Source organism: Hippocampus guttulatus, chromosome 6, assembly GCF_054856545.1.
Source record: "Hippocampus guttulatus isolate MCC_2025c chromosome 6, RoL_Hgut_1.0, whole genome shotgun sequence".
In the NCBI taxonomy this organism is placed as follows: Eukaryota; Metazoa; Chordata; class Actinopteri; order Syngnathiformes; family Syngnathidae; genus Hippocampus; species Hippocampus guttulatus.
The window spans coordinates 11,143,290-11,161,171 of record NC_141266.1 but is presented as its reverse complement, the minus strand read 5'-3'; the positions used below and the strand labels follow the sequence as shown (position 1 = coordinate 11,161,171).

Below are 17,882 nucleotides of genomic sequence, written 5' to 3'. Positions count from 1 at the left end.
AGGTAATCTGGTTTCCTCCCACATTCCAACAAACATGCATGGCAGGTGAATGAACCCACTCTAAATTGTCGCTAGGTGTGATTGTGAGCATGAATGGTTGTTTGTCTACATGTGCCCAGTGATTGGCTGGCAACCAGTTCAGGGTGTATACATCCGGCTTGACCACAGTCTCTGATCATGAAATCAGGCAGTTTTGTTTTTAACGTTATACTTTTATTTATGTGCACACATGTGGACGCTAGTACAAGCAAGGTAGCGAGCAAGACCTACGGGTTTGTGTCTGTCGTGTGGCCAACCTAGCGATGTTTACGCTACAGTGAGCGACTTTTTGGATTTCTGTTGCAATGATTTTTCCATTTATTATACACATGCTTATATTTCAATCGATTAATACGTTTTTTATTTTTGTTCATTAATCCATGGATCGGATTTTAAAAAAGCATGTTTTAATATCCATCATCATTCTATCAATAAGGTAACTGAGCTTTTTTCAAGGTAAATGGCCATACTTGTACCAAGTACAAACAACTGTGAGCATATTTGTGTCATTTTATTTTGGATTCCATTTGTGAGTTGTTGGTGTTTGGGTACCACTAGGTACAAGGGCACAATTATCTTTGCAAATGCATCTGACCCCTCCTCCATCCACGTTTATGTGTCAGAGGTAAACATTTTTGACAGTTATTTATTCCTGTTGGTTCAGTATGAAATGTGACATACATACAATGGGCCGCAAAAAGCTGTACAAATGGATTTGTCATTTTTAAGTAGGGCACGAGAGAAGGCTGTCACCAAGACAAGAGATGACCACAACTATTGAAACGCTTTTACCTTCCATCTGCTGCTTGGGATTCCTAGTTATTCTGAAATATGATGGCTAAATTGTATTATTCTGGCCCTTTGGTTTGGAATTATTCAGGATTTTAATCATCTGCATCATTTTGGATTATTTATTGTGACTGTGAGCATGTCCACTCGAATCCCGTTTCCCCATTGGCACAAAATGGCCATTCTCAGCAACAGAAATGGCCTTCTTACTTTGATTTCAAATGCGTTTGTTACCACAGGTACGTGAGCTAAAATATATTACAACTGTAGTAGAAATGTATGTATGACATTTAAATTTATATTATACTCATTTTGACTTGTGTTTTTCTTCGTGTTATCTATTTTTTATCATGTATGCCCTTATTTACTGAGATCCTAAATACCTGTGGCATATCCTACAGTAAATTGCGTGCTCACTATAAGAGACAGCGCGTGCTGTTGGTGGGCGTGTTTGATTGACTAAGTGGCGATCTTTTACTGAGGTTCCAAACAGCAGGAGTTGAATTGCATGTTCACTCACACATAACATACTGTTGGTAACAGTACTAAGAGTGGAGGAGACCGCTTTTTTTTAAAAGCAGGGTAGCTAGCACTGATGGTTTTCACTATAGAAAATTAAATTGAACACGACGTGCACAAAATAGTTTGACGTGAAGAAATTGGAAATGTTAGTGGAAGACAAACAAACACATGACTGTATCAAGTTCCAAGAAAAAAAAAAAGAATAAAAAAACTCTCACAGTGATAATTTGGGGGATGCCAGTAATGCCATCAAAGCCATTGTTTGGTTGAACCTCTCCCCAGTGCCCATCCTGCATAACATTGCATTTAAAACCTGGGACAGCACACCTGAAAAGATGCTCTAGGAGAGGCCAACACTTGACAATTGACGGAGTGCACTGAAATAACCCAGACCCAAGGAAATGCAGAGTTGAAAGGGGTTTTATCTTAGGTCATATGGCATGACTTGTGACTTGCTTCAAATGAACTATCAATTCGACCATTCAGAAGCTCCGCATGTGCACAGCTGAATAGAGAAGATCACAATAGATTTCAAGTATGTTTACAAGCAGAAACGGTCAGTTCTCTTTGTTGCCTCAGATTTTGCCTCCTCGTCCTGGTTACGCAGTGAACGTCAGTTGCAACTATCTTTCGAACACACCATTTAAAGAGGGAAACACATCATCTCAGGTTTTATAAATCATATTGAACATACCGTACTTCATTCTTCTATTTGCCTATAGTCATTACAAAATGAACTGCACAGATATTGTGTGTTTGGTAAACACAATCCTATTAGCGGATTAGATTTCACATCTGTTTGTGTGTGCAATCAAGTTTGCACTTGGCTTTGCACACGCAAACTTTGAGTAAGTCAGGCCCCTGTAGTTTATTATTTCCCCATAACAGGCACTCCTCCTTAGGAAAAAAAACAGAAAAAACAAAACAAAAAAACTGTGAATTAGCTATTTGTTCAATAATATCAGATAAGAATAAGAAAATCTTTCATCGTCTTGCAATGGAGAAATTCCCATTGGACAAAGTTTAGAAAATAAAACCAGTTTTGTGAGAATGGAAATTAATTTTGAGTATTAGAAAGAAAGAAATGGCCATGCATATAACAGGGGAATACAAATGTCTCTGTTAATTCACATCAGAGCCTTTTGAGCATGTTCTTCATGGTTTAGTGATGTCAAAATGGCATAATAGACAGCTTTGTGTCCACAATATGCATGACCCTTGTGATTCTAAAAATAATATGGAAGCAGGCTAATCATTTGAGTCTTGTTATGGATCCAAATTGAAGTTGAAAGTCTTGACGTTTGTTGTGTGATAAGTAAACAATGGCCGAAACCAATATTCATGTTACGATTTTTACAGTAAGTAGAGAGAGTATACGGAGGATTAGAATCCATCATTACTAAAGCCTATTTCACCCATAAATCCAACAATAACCACTGCATTCGGCAGGCTTAACTTTCTCTCGTTTTTGGGCGTAGCTCCTTAGGCACTCAGGGAGGGGAGACACCGTTTAATGCAAAGCATTCGTTGTTACTAAATCTCTTCTCGGGGAGGGGTTACTGACATGGGGGGACAAGTCAAAGAAAAGCCAGTTGTGTCAGCAGAAAAAGGGGCTGGCAGTGCTTTTGCTTTTCTGCTGCTCAATGGGTGACAGGACGTTTGTCGATATATGGCTCTGTTTTTGTATGGATGTCTTGCCATGCAACAAGGTTACAGTCAGCGAGGAAAAACTGGTTGGGTGCTAGTCATTGCGAGAACTGAACAGGGTGTTGTGACATTTGTGTAGACTGATCAGGTTGGGTTTGGGACAATTTTGTTTAACCATGGCAGTCTTGGACAACCACAGCTGGCAGTATGCCCAAGCAGGGAAAGTCCTGATCAGGCTCTCAGGTAATATATTCCTTTGTTGTTTTTTTAAAATACTCATTATGTGTTTATTTGGTTGTTTGATATGGTAGTCAAAGCATTTCCAATACCCCATTTGTGTTTTGTGGCTAAAAATTCACTGCAGTATGCACAGTTTATTGTGTCCTTCTGAGAATGCTCTGTATTGCTGTCTAGGGTAAACTGTGTTATAGTATTGTTTTTGGCGAGCTGGATCAATATGATTGGAAAATTGTGGAACATTGAATATGTGTGTAAATACAGTAGATGGTGCCATTACATCTCCGATGCTGCAATATTTAAAGGCATGCATCCGATTTGTCAGGCCCTTGGGCGTATGCTATATACGTTAGTTGAAAATACTGACACAGATGGCCTAAATGATGCATCAGTTGCAGTTTGGGAACTCATTTGGCAAGTGCAGAAAATCAAGTCGTTCACTGGTGTTGTCGCTAACTGCAAGATTCTTTGTGGTTTAGGTTGTCTGAAAGGGTGTGTATCGTGCTATTTTAAGCTTTCTACAGTAAACTATATGAGTATGTACTGTATGAATATATGTCATCATTGGCACAATGGCGATCGAATCTCTTCTGAAATCTTTGTTATTTTGGTGGCTGATTTTCAATCACGGATGTACGATACCTGGCTCACTGAAATCCCACCTCTCCCCATGTGGTTGTCACACCACTTTCATGACATTGTCCAAAAACCGTCGACCCACATAGGCATAGATTCCTTTTGGGTTGCTATCCCGTTTAATATGAACTTTTGGATAGGTCATAATGACAGGCCTTTGACATAAACGTCTTTTTTTTTTTACTTCAGTAACTGTGGCTTATTCAGCTATTGTTGACCCTGGACTCAACGTGTTTCTTACGTAAATAAGAAATTATTAAGTGCTAGTAGGTGATGAAGAGGGTTGACTGGCTACATTAAACCGTGGAAGGGGAGGGACAGAGAGTGAACACAAACAAAGTCAATGGGAATAACATATGAATAATATGTGGTGATTCAACTCAGAGGAAAGGTTGTTAATCAGGCTTACCAAGGTGTGAAATGAACAAAGAAACAGCTGTAGCACCATCATGAAACCACATGCATTGCATAAAGGCTTCTAGAAGACAATGCAGCAAAGAAACTGCTTGAATTATACACTTCACTGTCCTCATAATTAGCTCGGTAAAATAGTTTCTCCTTCAATGAAAGCCTCCAGTCGTCTTTTCTCTTGAAGCTGCTTTTAAGTTGCAAACACACCAGGAAACAAGACCTTTAATTGGATGTGTTCTTTTGTAGAGTATACAAATGCAATACAAGATCATAGTAGTCAAGTAAAAAAAAAAATATATATATATATATATCTCACCCTATCATTGCCAAATATATTTTTTTTGAATGAAGTATCATTGCCAAATATTTGGCAATGATACTTCATTCATTAAAAAAATAATTCTGTGTTATTTCAACAATATTGATCTCAGAGTGGCGGCCCGGTAGTCCAGTGGTTAGCACGTCGGCTTCACAGTGCAGAGGTACCGGGTTCGATTCCAGCTCCGGCCTCCCTGTGTGGAGTTTGCATGTTCTCCCCGGGCCTGCGTGGGTTTTCTCCGGGTGCTCCGGTTTCCTCCCACATTCCAAAAACATGCATGCTCTAAATTGTCCCTAGGTGTGAGTGTGGGCGTGGATGGTTGTTCGTCTCTGTGTGCCCTGCGATTAGCTGGCAACTGATTCAGGGTGTCCCCCGCCTACTGCCCGGAGACGGCTGGGATAGGCTCCAGCACCCCCCGTAACCCTAGTGAGGATCAAGCGGTTCGGAAAATGGATGGATGGATGAATGGATGATCTCAGAGTTTCAATTCAATTTCCTTGTGATAACACTTTGTTGGCGTTGGAATGGGCAGATGTACCTAAAGTGGCCAGTGAGTCCACTGTTTGTTGAGATTGTTGTTAAAACAGGACTCATGCCATCGCAATAGCAAAATCCAGTTCTGGCTCGATCAACCTCGAACCGTAGCTGAAATCTCGGCGACCAAGATGCGTATAGCAGCAGATCCACGACCGCACGTAATACGTTGAATTGCTACCTGGAACTTGTCATCAAAATCAATTGGGCAGTAGTGCAAATATCAGATGATGACCAGTTATCTGTCAAGTAACGACTTATTTTCCCGGCAGTGGCGTTTTTGGGTGGTGGTAGAATCCTGAATGATGTGTGGCTATACTTAACACACATGCGGTTTGGATTATAATTGCTTCCAATTTGAGGTCACATGGTTATGACAGCGATGACGGGCATCATGTGGTATGCTTGCTTGAACAAATGCATCAAATTGAAGTTGACTCGCGGCCGAGAGCAGTGGTTCCCAACCACTGGGCCGTGGACTTGTACCAGAAAATAGGCCACTTGTTACTGGGCCACACAGAGAGACTGAACAAAAATATTTCATTGAGCATCAGTCTAAAACAATTCTTGATTTGCTAATCGGGTGCATGTGCCTGCACCACTCTAAATGTGTTGATCACATGATACATCACGCAAATAATAAAACTCCCAAGCTAGCAAAATAGAAAAATAGAAGACAATATCTCATTGGAGGCATATTGACAAAACATTGTCATCATTCAAGTAGCTGAATTCAAAGCCAAACTCGAATTGTGGGATTGGCAAATGTTGAAAGAAACTCAACCAATGCAATAAAAATAGCAAAACAGACGAGTGTGTGTGTCGTGTCCAACTTGGAGAACTAAAATTGATGTTTACATGACCGTTCATTATTGAGAAGCGAAATCTTTTTTTCCTGGAGTTGTCAAACTGCATAGTGCAGCCCCAAAGAGAAGAATGGCTGAGCACAGCCAATCTGATACAATTTCCTCCTGTGCCCCCAATGCATGTGAAATGTTTTCACATTGCACCGTTTTCATGTGATAACACACAAATTAGAGACCTAATTTTAAAGCGAACCATGAACTTGTTCAGTCCCACGCTCATTCTGTGACCTCAACATGTAAGCTTCAATTTTGTCTCATTCTCTGCATTCAGTGGTTTTGGGTTGCCTTGAACATCACATCTGAAAACCAAAGGGTGGCTGACCTTTGAATGATCTATTTCAAATCACTTAGAACTTGGTGATTTAAAAAATAACGCACCCTTCATGCATTCATAGTTTTTATTTCACAAAGGGAAAGAAGCACTGCAGTGTAATGTCTTGTAATCCAAGCAACTGACAAGTAGCAAATGTTTAAAAAATAGATATATGTAGCCACGTTACCGTTCGAAGCATGAAACCAACTCACTGTAGCATAGTGTGCCCTACTGTGCAATTCTGTATTTCACTGCTATTGTTCTGATCCCAGTGTAAGAGTCCTTAAAAGCAGTATGCAATGAAGCTGAACCAAAGTGTACTGCTCGGTGAACCAGGCTTAAGGTGAATTGTTGATTGGAGTGAGAGCATTTTTGCTGTCATGATGCAGATTTATGAATATGCAGCTACATGCAAATTATGCAATCATATGTATAATTGTGTGTATCTGCCTATATGGATGTGTGTGTTCCAATTGAGAGATTGCACTCCTGCATTGCTCCCTGGGTTATCATCAGACATCAAAATGAACGTCTTTTTATACAAGCCAATGTGTCTGGTGACCCTCTGAAGTTACCACACAATCAGAATTTCCACTTTCCCTTTTTTTTTTTAAACTTTAGATGTTGTTTTTATCTACCTCCCTCACAAAATCTCGTTTCTTGCTCTGGGTGCACACTAGACTGTAATTTGACTTAGTGATATTCGCGCAACCAAAGGCAGTATTAAACATTATTATGTAGCATCACGGCATTTATTTATTGGAAATGTAGGAGTCACTGCCAGGGATACAAATAACCGACAACAAAACACAGCGTAGACTCTGACAGACACAATTGCATCACGGATGCAAATTTTTATCAAATGAATTTTAACCCATCTGTGGCGGGTGTTCATTTAGACCCCCTCCTTATAATTGTTTTCTATCGTTTTGACTTTTGCTTTTTAAATTTGATTTGTTTGAATTCAAATTTTTTTTCAAAAATGCTTCATTTTGTGTTTTTTTTGTTGTTGTTGTTGTTTATTGAACATAAAAACATTTACAGTAATAAATTGGCAGAAAGTAAGGTAAGTAAAATGGTAAAAGGAAAGAGAAAACAGTCATCATACACACAATTATTATGTTCAAAGGAGCAGGAAGAAGTAAAAAACGTATCTAGTCCGACCCCAAGTTATGTATTTAAATATAAATAGATAATTTTTACATCAATCAGATATTTTTAGTTTTAGTATTAATTTTAGTTTTATTTTAAATTGTGTATTCTTAGAGTGCAAATTCAAAAAAGGTCACAAAATATTGTGGAATAAAGTAAAGTAAACTTCTCTTTCCTGCGGTTGGCGAGCAGATCAGCCTACTGCCCGAAGACAGCTGGGATAGGCTCCAGCGCGCCCGTGGCCCCGTCACGATAAGCGGTTCGTATAATGGATGAATGGAAACTACACTTCCCAAATGACTGTTCGACCTTCTTTCTTCTTGTGGCCACACAGTCAAAGCTCATTTGAAATTGATTGACAAAGACAAAAACGAAGGACATTTTCATTGTAATCATAGTTAGTCAGTTTTAGAAACGTAAAATATAGCTTCAATTATCTTTTTTTTTTTTTTTTAAGAACTCTGTCTTGTTTTATTTTGTGAGCAGAATGATGTCCAATTTTAGTTCTAGTTATTTAGTTTGTTTTCCTTAACTACAATAACATTGGTTGCTATATGATTTACTACCTGCCGTGTGCCCAGCTAACAAGATGATGGATGTGTCTTTTGCGAACATACTTTTCTATCAATCCATCTTCTACATCAAATTAAACATTAGAAGAAAAAAAAAAGTCCACGGTGACCAAGAGTATAAATTGCAGGCAATATTACTCGGTCTGTGAGTGTGTGAGTGTTTGGAAAATGGATTGCTCTCATTGTGAGTGTGCTACGCACAAGCAGCCTGTGATTGAAAATGTGTGATTCATGCTTGGCAGACTTGTAAATGAGTTTATTTGAAGTGACGAGAGATGATTGCTTCTGTGATTGTATTGTTACATTTGTGTTTAGTATTTGCAATTATCGGTGATGATGACCATTTCATGAATGACAGTGCAAGCGAATACCTTTGTCCTGCGATTTTTATTGTTGAGGTTATCGGTTACGTTTTTTGCAAGTATGTCATTTGGCTGGGTTGAAGTTCATCCTCAGCAGTTTATGTTTGACAGATGTCTTACGGCTGATTGTCACAAATCAGGGGATAATGTTGGATGTGCATAAAACGTAGACACTCGAGTTCATCTAAAATTAGGAACCGGATTATACAACACATTCGTGTTACAGTAGCTCAGAGAAAACGGCAATGGAGGGCTATGTATCGGATACATTATCCTAAATTCAACAATTTTCATTTTCTGCTTGTTCTCTACATGAATAAGTTACAGTATAGTTCAAGTATGCTGGAATTGAAAAAGTTACTGATTCTGGAACTGAAAGAGAAGGTTGGGCAAGGCACATGGCAACCAGACCTGGGTTCTCCCTCAACAGCCAACATACATAATATGATAATCTTGTGTCATTACAGTACTTTATACTTGCTCTACAATATATAGAGTTACTTTCATAGAATATTAAAACAGAAGAAATTTGGATCGCTTGGGTTGTTAAAATACAACCCATAATGTGTCCAATTTTTCACAGGATACTTTGCTCCAACCTTTTTTGGCCTCTACCTGTATGTACCAAGATTCTTCGTGCTGCAGTTTCTGAAATATATTTGGCAGAACATGTGAAACTATTTGTGTTTGTATTAATTTGATCATCCACTGACAAATATTTTAAACTATCATCTTGTGATGCCAAATTTAAAAGTGGAATCTCCCCAAGGTGTCTTTATTGCACCTTTTGCGGTGTCTCCAAGTGCTTCACGTCTGTGGACCGCATGATCTCGGTCCAACAAAGGCTGTGAACCCTGAATTGAGACACAGCAACTGTTTTGTTTTGACATGATCCAAGCCTCGAAATTTGGTGAAATCAACGTGGCCTCGTAAAAGTCTATTCTGGTACGGTAAAGAATGATGTGCAGCATTTACGTAAGGTGATACATACTGTCTGAAGTTGTACAACACATCTCAACACTTATCCTGCTTTCAAGTATGAAGATTGTTAAATTTGAATACGTTGAGCCTGTGGAATATCAGATGTTCTCACATCAAAGGTGATTTTTGAGAGCATGAAAATGAGAGTTCACAGTAAATGTGTGACTTGCATCTGTGATGTTGAATAAGTCCAGTCATGCGTAAAGAGTACCGGAAGAGTCTAAAAAAATATCTAATATGGTTGCCTTGTTTTTTTTTTTCCTCCCTGTTTTCAAGACACTGTATACTACATTTCTGATTGTTTGATTCCAACCGTAGTATTGGTTGTTCACGAAAACAAACTTTTCTTTCTGTAGCGCATGTTTCCATCATAGTTGGTCTTCCTTAATGTCTTGTATTTAAGAGAAGAAACACACACACACACATATACACGTACGCACACTATAATGCGCACCTAAAAGCATTCAATTTTCCCAAAAGCCGACAGTACTCCCTATAATCCGATGCACCTTATATATGGTGTTCGTTACAGTCTCTTTATAGTCCCCATTTAGTTGTTTCCCTGTTTGCGTTCCTATGCCATCTACTCGTGATTATTAGCAGGAACCAATTGTAACATAAAAGGATTCTGCCCGACACTAATTGTCATGTGCATTCACCAACACACACTCAAACAGACAACTGCATTGTGAGCTCTGCGCAGCCATTATGAAAAGATGATAATACGAAAAGCATCGTTAACTACTGACTAAATGAAGGAAGGAGGAGACAAGCAAGACTTCCAAGGATATTGAGCCCCTTGTAGATGTGAGCCCATGAGGTTCCTGTGCCTTTTTTGTAGAATCTGTTGTCTTCATAACTTTTGTCTTTCATTTACTGTTTTGTAATGCCATTTGTATTTATATATTGTATGTCTGTGTTCGTGACCAGTTCACACAGCTTGCCAATGAATAAACCCTGTATTTTTATGGACTGTCGTGCTTCATGCTCCATCCTGAGGGAGCTACATATGAATCAATATTATGATTTCTTGGATGTACTATTTTAAAAGACAAGCACGGACTCCAGGGACCCCACACAAGAAATATGACCTACCTACCTACCAACACTCGGACTGGATTTGCAGGATACCGATCCATGCAAAAAGCAAAACAACTGTCAAAGGACCTGTGACAAAAATGTTTTCAACTTTGGAAAATCAGGCTAAGGGATGTTGAAAAGCGATCAAAAAATTTGAGAATGCCGATCGATAGACTTGAAATCATGATAAGGTGGAAGACTTGTGTTTCTGTTGATGCCAAGCAACAGTCAGGTAGACCAAGAGAATTCAACCACAACTGCCATCTCTGGGGGGGAAAAAAAGTGTGGCTTCGATTTTCTTGAAAGAAAAGTATGCATTATACAAATTCTGCCAGAGAATGTAAAGTGCATTTGTACCCATTATAATCCCCTTTTTGGGAGTATATGACATGAGAAATTGATGGATGAATGAATGAAAAGATAAAAAAACTCAAGACTAATATAATGATATATATGGAAAGTAGCCACAATAAAATGGCTAACTTTCTTGCAGATGTCCACATTGATCCACCGTGCTAAGACTGGCATGCATGCGGGAGTGTGAGTGAAATATTTACCTCTCCCTCTCAAGTAATGCCAAACTGTTGGTAAAAATTGGCTCAATCTAAGCTGCCCGCATTGTGTTGGCCTAAATAAAAGCGTCTTATTCATTTAACTTTTCAATGCTCTGCAGGTCCTTTCATTTCTCGTTGTTCGTGATGCACCCTTGTCTTTTTTGTTATTGTAAAGTGTCTTTGGGTGTCTTGAAAGGCGCTTATAAATAAAATCTATTATTATTATTATTTCTGACCTCTTCGCTTGTGCTCTTTGCTTAGGCTTTCATCGCAATGAAGACATGAAGGCCATTGATGTGCTTCCCATCCTCAAGGAGAAGGTGGCCTTTCTCTCAGGTCAGACACATCAGATTACCACATCATACAATGACAGAACTGTGCTGCTTAAGCGCATGATGCTGCATAATTTGTTTTGTACTCCAGAAGTGACTGCCTTATGCAAATGAGCCACTTCTAACCCCACACCCCTCCACCCCCGTCCTGTCGGACCAACGTCGAATGTGCCTTCGTTACCTTGACAACCAGGTGGTGGGATGAGGAGAATATCTACTGATAGCCCAGAGTGGGATGGGGAAAAAAAGTGTCTGAGAAAGAAAAGAGCAAACACATTCCAAGATATACATCTATTTTCCACTCGCTGCAGTAGCACTTCATGGTCCAGTTGCCGAATTATCCTTTTAGTTAGTTAGTATGCATATCCATGCCTGTGGAGCTAGCAGTGGTAAGAATATTAAGGCGTAGTCGTTTTAAATTATATTCATTTTGATACTGAATTTACTTCGTCACTACTTGGGACTATTTTTTTTATGCTATTCTTCAAAAAATAATGCCGTCTTTATCAAAACATATCCTTGTATCTCAGGTCAAAATATCTGCTCTGTACCAAGAGGGAACTCTACAGAGTAGAGATGGGCATTATAACACTGGTCTGCATGAAAAAATGAACAAGAATGACATATACAAATATTTTCCTGATGAGTTTTTCACACGGGAACACTGCGCTCAACTAACTTTTAAGCTAGGCTCCAAGAGCAATACCTGAACTGCCAAGGGATTCATAGAGCAGACGGTATCTATTAGAGAACTCTGAAGAGGAGATTTCACCTTACATTGCTGCGAGGATCGTAGGAGCATATGGAGATAAACGAATGAGATATTTAGATCCTACATCTGAAATGTCCCTAGAAAATTGTGTTAGCGATTTCGATTGAGCAAAAAAATTCAAATAAACGATGCAGGCCAGTGTAATCAGTGAATTGATGAAGTAATCGTTAAAAATGATGTGAGTTCGGCAACATATCTTGTTGATTAATCGTGTCTTGAAACAAGTCTAAGGCACTGCTTTGATGCACCCGGCAGAGGTGCTGGTCAGTGTGCCGAAAATAGTTTGGTGTCAAGAAAAAAAACATGACATCACCTATGGGAACTTGAGCTCGATCCATGCACACCTTGACTCCTCCAAGCAAGAGTATTTATTCTGTTCAGTCCAACACTGGCATTGAAACAGAAGGTGGGAACATTTCCCCATAGCTAATCAAGCAAATGTTCCATCCATCATGTATTTCAGATCTGGCATTAAATCTCTCTCTTGAAACATGCGCAGGAGGTCGAGACAGACGAGGAGGTCCTGTTCTCACTTTTCCAGCACGAAGCAACCATGATAGAATACGAGCGGAAGACCTGCGCAGGCTCGTAGCCTACCTGGCCACAATTCCCAGGCAAGAAACACACAAAGCATTTGTGCCTACATCCGGTAGACAGGAACAATCAAAGAAACATTTACAGTAAGCGTGGTTGCGGTGCTTGGTTGATAAATGCTCCAAACCAGTATTGTAATGACAAAAGTGGTGGAGTGCATTCACTGTGATGATAAACATCTAAACTTTAGGAGCTGTATGTCAGTATTCTTTTAGGCTTACATGCAAAAAAAAAAAAAAAAAAACATTCTTAACACACCAATGGCGTCTTAATTTGTCTTTCCTTACTTTTTTGGAGTTGACATGTTTTCAGATTGTTTTGCTGTCCATTTCCTATAATTCTGTGGAGTTGAAGTATTCTTTCAAAATATTAACGTACTCAAAGTGACTCGTATCATTTTGTATTTTTCTCATTTTACTAATTTCCTTAGTGAGTGGGTTTCGCTTCATGAGGTTTTTTTCCTTGCTCTCTCTCTCTCTCTCTCTCTCTCTCTCTCCCCCCTCCCCTCGCTTTTCTATCGAGTCTTTTGGCGGCTGTGGATCTGTTTTCATAGTGAGGTCAGAGCGAGTTAGAGCAGGAGGCCCTGTGTCTGTTTTGCTATCCTAACTGGACAGATTCTGATTTAAACCTTTTAACACCGAGAAATTACCTTTTATGGACTTAAAAGGCAGTGGGACTCATGGTAAGCAGCGGTGGAAACGGAATGCTCAACTGTTGCAACTAAATGTGCTTTGGGATCTTGTAACTCCATTTACTTGGTGTTATCTTGAGCAGTAGAGTTTTGCCTTTTTGTTTTCTTCCTGAGGAACTACAATGTGACGTGGTTCCTCACAAATAGGGGTATGAAAATGTCACGTGATTTCTGATTGTGTGATCTGTCCTGCAGCGAGGAGGTGGTCAGACATGGCTTCACAGTCATCGTGGACATGCGTGGCTCCAAATGGGACAGCATCAAGCCTCTGCTGAAAATCCTTCAGGAGTCCTTCCCTTCCTGTATCCACGTCGCCCTCATTATCAAGCCAGATAACTTCTGGCAGAAGCAGAGGACCAACTTTGGCAGCTCCAAGTTTGAGTTTGAGGTAGGGGGGTATACATGGCTGTTTAAAAAATGCACAACTACTGAACTTGACTGGCCTGGATTTAGTAAATTGTACATATGGACATTGTATTATGATTGACTTAAAAGCTTTTCTTTTAGGAAAGTTAGTTTCATATCAGAGCTAATTGCATTGCTGCTCAGTGTCAGTGGCTCTGTTCTGTCCCATGTGGTCATGTGAGACTGGTATATTTAGTCCTGACCCAGTTACTATGGAAACTGGATATATAGGACATCATGTTGCATTTCACCCTAGTGGTGAGTTGGACTAGGACAATCTCCTACGACTTGTTGAAAACTAGCAGCTAAATTGAAGTTGGCTTGGAACAAGTAGTATTACCCCCCCCCCCCCATCTTTTAGGGCCCCTTATAAATGTCATTACCTTCTGGCATTTATTTATACATTTATTGTATGCTTATATTAAGTATAACGTATACAAGTCAAAATAACTAAGTATGAAAATCCAAATATCAGTGTAAAACTGTGTGCTAAGTCTCTACGTATATATTAGTATATCAAAGTACCCAAGTTTAAGCCAAATTATAAAAATGTGTGCCCCATTGTAAGAGGCTAAACAACGAAATACACAAATGTGCTTGATTAAAAATCGGAAGGTATTGACACATTCATGCCTGAACAAAAAAAATGTATATTTTTTTTTAAATAAAAGTGATCTCATCAGCTGCTATTTCTACTTTAAAGTTACTACATACAAAATCGAGACAAAACAGGGCATTTATTGTGCATTTTATCACTTATAAACCGTACGTGTCTAATTCTTGGTTTGTTCCTGTCTAATTAGCGATGACGATGCCAGTTACATGAAGTGCCTGGAATGTTTTCACACCTGTCCAAACAGTCGCTGTGAAAATCCACACAAAGCTCTACATTCTTTGTGGTGGTGAAGTTTAAATGTGGGAAATATTTTGACATATTAGTGGTTTGTTTTTTGGGGGTTGTGACGTGGTTGTTGATTGCTGTCCTTTTAACCTTCATTCTGTTTGTGTATGCTTTTTGACCCCAACAGACAGTAATGGTCTCTTTAGAGGGTTTATCCAAAATTGTGGACCCGTCCCAGCTGACAGCAGACTTCGATGGCAGCTTAGAGTACAACCACGATGATTGGATTGAGGTTTGTCTACTTTCTCGAACCGAAAACCAGCATTTAGTTCACACAAATATTCAGAGTTGAGATTTAGACTCACTCAACATATATTTCCAAGTATACTTTTTTTTTTTTTTTTTTCATTTTTCCATAGGTGCGGCTCTCATTTGAGACCTTTGCCAGTGATGCAGCTCGGGCTTTGGCACGCCTGGAGGAGCTGCAGGAAACTCTGTCTCAGAGAGATCTCCCACGGGACCTGGAGGGGGCTCGGCGGCTCATGGAGGAACATGCGGCACTGAAGAAAAGGGCCACCAAAGCCTCAGTGGAGGAGTTGGACACGCAGGGACGCAGGCTACTGCAAAGGCTACAGTCCCAAACTATGGGAAGCGGGACCGGTGTCGAAAGCGTGTATGGAAACCGAATTGGCGCTGCGAGTGGAGAATCCAATGATCACCACCATGGCTTCTACACGCATGCAGATGCTCACAACCTAGGAGCTAAAGTGACTAGTTTATTGGATAAGCTTCACGGGACGCGCCAAAACTTGCAGCAGTTGTGGCACATGAGGAAGCTAAAACTGGACCAGTGTTTCCAGCTGCGTCTTTTCGAACAGGATGCAGAAAAGGTCAGCATGCTTTTTGTGTACTTTCAATAGGATGACACATCGTTACTGTTTGTATCAGTCATGAGATCAGTCAAATTTTCGCCAAATCTTCATGTGATTTCGGTGCTTCTGGAAGACATGATGTCACTGACCTCCATATTTTTAAGTCTGTAGAACAGTTTTGATAAGCATGCTGGTTTAAGAGTAAGACTACCTTTATTTCTATTAGTAATGTATTGCTTGCCTGATTGTGGTCCCTGCAGGCAGAAGAGAAAAAACAGTATTGTTTTGATTAGATACTGCTAGGTATGAGCAGGCCCGGAGTGGCCAATCTGGAGCACAGGAAAATTTCTGGTGGACCAGGCTGGATTATAGGCTGTTAGGGAGTGCTGTCACCGCAATATTTTATTATGAATGTTTTAATGTGACAGTTTTTAAGGTACTTGTTGCTGTGTGGCGATAGTGAAGTTAGCATCAATGTGCTAAGTAGTGTACCCAAAAGGGTATGACTTGGTTTCTAACAGGGAGTGACGTGGAAAATGCCTAAATGTTGCTGACGTAACAGCATTCAATCTGCTTTAAGTGTGAAGTGTCTTATCACATCTTATTTACACTTGGCCATTGGTCCCATTTTTGTCTTTTTTCAACCATTTAGGGTTTCATACTTGTTCAAGTAAATGACTGAATGTCCCTACAAGATTTTGATCTTGTGGGCACATTCAGTTTTGATCAAATGCAATGTGAATATAACATGAATATCGATGTTAGAGGGAATGGTAAGCCATTTTAAATTGATACACTAATAAGTATAACATTATACATCTTCACTCTCAAGTGTTGAACTGAAAAAGACTAGTATTAGCCATTAAACTCCTGGGCTGAAAATGACTCCTGCGCCGGCTCTGGGTATGACTATGTGTGTAAAAACAGTGGAAAATGTGAGTGATTGCATGTTTTTCATCAGTATTCCATGAGAGTCGAGTGGCATGCGCAGAGCTGATAAGTGCAGCTATAAGCGCTGCGCAGAGCTGTGGGGAAATGCAGAGGCCTGCTGTGAAACGTCTCAGGGCTGTAATTTAACACACATTTCCATACACCAAGCGTGTCAGCATGAAGGGAGCCACTGACACTGATGCAAGATTGGCAGCATGCTTGACACGGTGCATACAGGTTTTGGAAAGTACTTGCATTTTGGATCACGCACACTTGAAATGCTATCACAACAAAACAATTTTTTTTTTGAAAAATAACAGCACTGTGTGTAAAGGTGCTCTTTCTGACATTTTAAATAGAGAAAATGAAAATATAAACATGTATACATCTACACATACTGCACAACGTGCGCTTTTCTTCTACCTTTTGTATTGCAAAATCATCTCTTCAGTTTTAAGACAAAATAATATTTTTGAAAATGCATACATCTGCACTAATCTTTCCTTAAAACTGCAAAAACAGGTCACTGAAATTTCCTGAAAAATGCTTGAATTTGGCTCTTCGGCTCTTGTCTCATATCTCCTCACATAAGATCGTGCAATTGTCGCTAATTTTGTGTACAGGTTGTGCTTGCTCGTTATGATCCTGGTATCAGTGATTGTTATAGTTAGAATCTTCCGTAAAGCATTTCATTTAGCCACTTCTTAAAACAGGCCACATTTGGTCAATTGCAGGGCCTTCACCAGACCTCAGTCTTAAGGGGGGCACATAAAATGCATAGCAGGTCTCAATTATTACTACCCTACAAACAACTGCATGCGTGCGTGCACGTGTGGCTCGAATGTATGTGTGCAAACACACCTAATGGTACATTCTTCAAACCCACTTTGTGGCTTGATAGGCTGCTGCACATTAGATTCCCATCAATCAAACAAAATGCCATTGTTTCTTTAGATTTCTAATGTCTTAGTGATAAACATTTCAACGCTAGCATTTCTTAACCCAAAAATAGAACCTATGATCATAAGGGGAGTTCTGCTAGTTATTCACTGATTCAGGTAAATGTCTCCACACTAGTGTGCTGGCCAAATATCACCTGAGGCTGTTCTGCAGAATACTGTAGGAAATCCAGCTTTAACAAAATATCTTGTTTCAGTGGAGTAATGTATAAAACAGTAGACTCACAAAAATATTAATTTAACAAAACAAAAAGACACTTCAGTCTTGAGTTTTCTTTCTCATAATTGTTTTCTTCTCCATCCTGTGTTCCCCCAAGGAACAATTAAGGAACTCAGTCAACTTTGCATAGTATCTCCTCATACATTTGTTAGTTTTTGTTTTGTTTTGTTTTGTTTTGTTTTTGCGTGTGCGTGCGTGCGTGCGTGCGTGTGTGTGTGTGTGTGTGTGTGTGTGTGTGTGTGTGTGCGCGCG

General features: G+C 39.6%; 1 protein-coding gene across 2 annotated transcripts in view; it reads left to right on the top strand.

Annotated features, from left to right (window-relative positions):
- triob (trio Rho guanine nucleotide exchange factor b) overlaps positions 1–17,882 on the top strand; it is a 100,179-nt gene that overhangs the window by 19,302 nt on the left and 62,995 nt on the right. Inside the window, exons 3-7 of one of the 2 annotated variants that reach the window (XM_086114467.1) lie at positions 11,276–11,350; positions 12,618–12,732; positions 13,599–13,791; positions 14,837–14,941; positions 15,069–15,539. In XM_086114467.1, the coding sequence (XP_085970593.1) occupies positions 11,276–11,350; positions 12,618–12,732; positions 13,599–13,791; positions 14,837–14,941; positions 15,069–15,539 (959 nt within the window). Of the gene's footprint in view, positions 1–11,275; positions 11,351–12,617; positions 12,733–13,275; positions 13,395–13,598; positions 13,792–14,836; positions 14,942–15,068; positions 15,540–17,882 lie in introns of those variants that run through there. The other variant, XM_086114466.1, reaches the window with a different exon arrangement.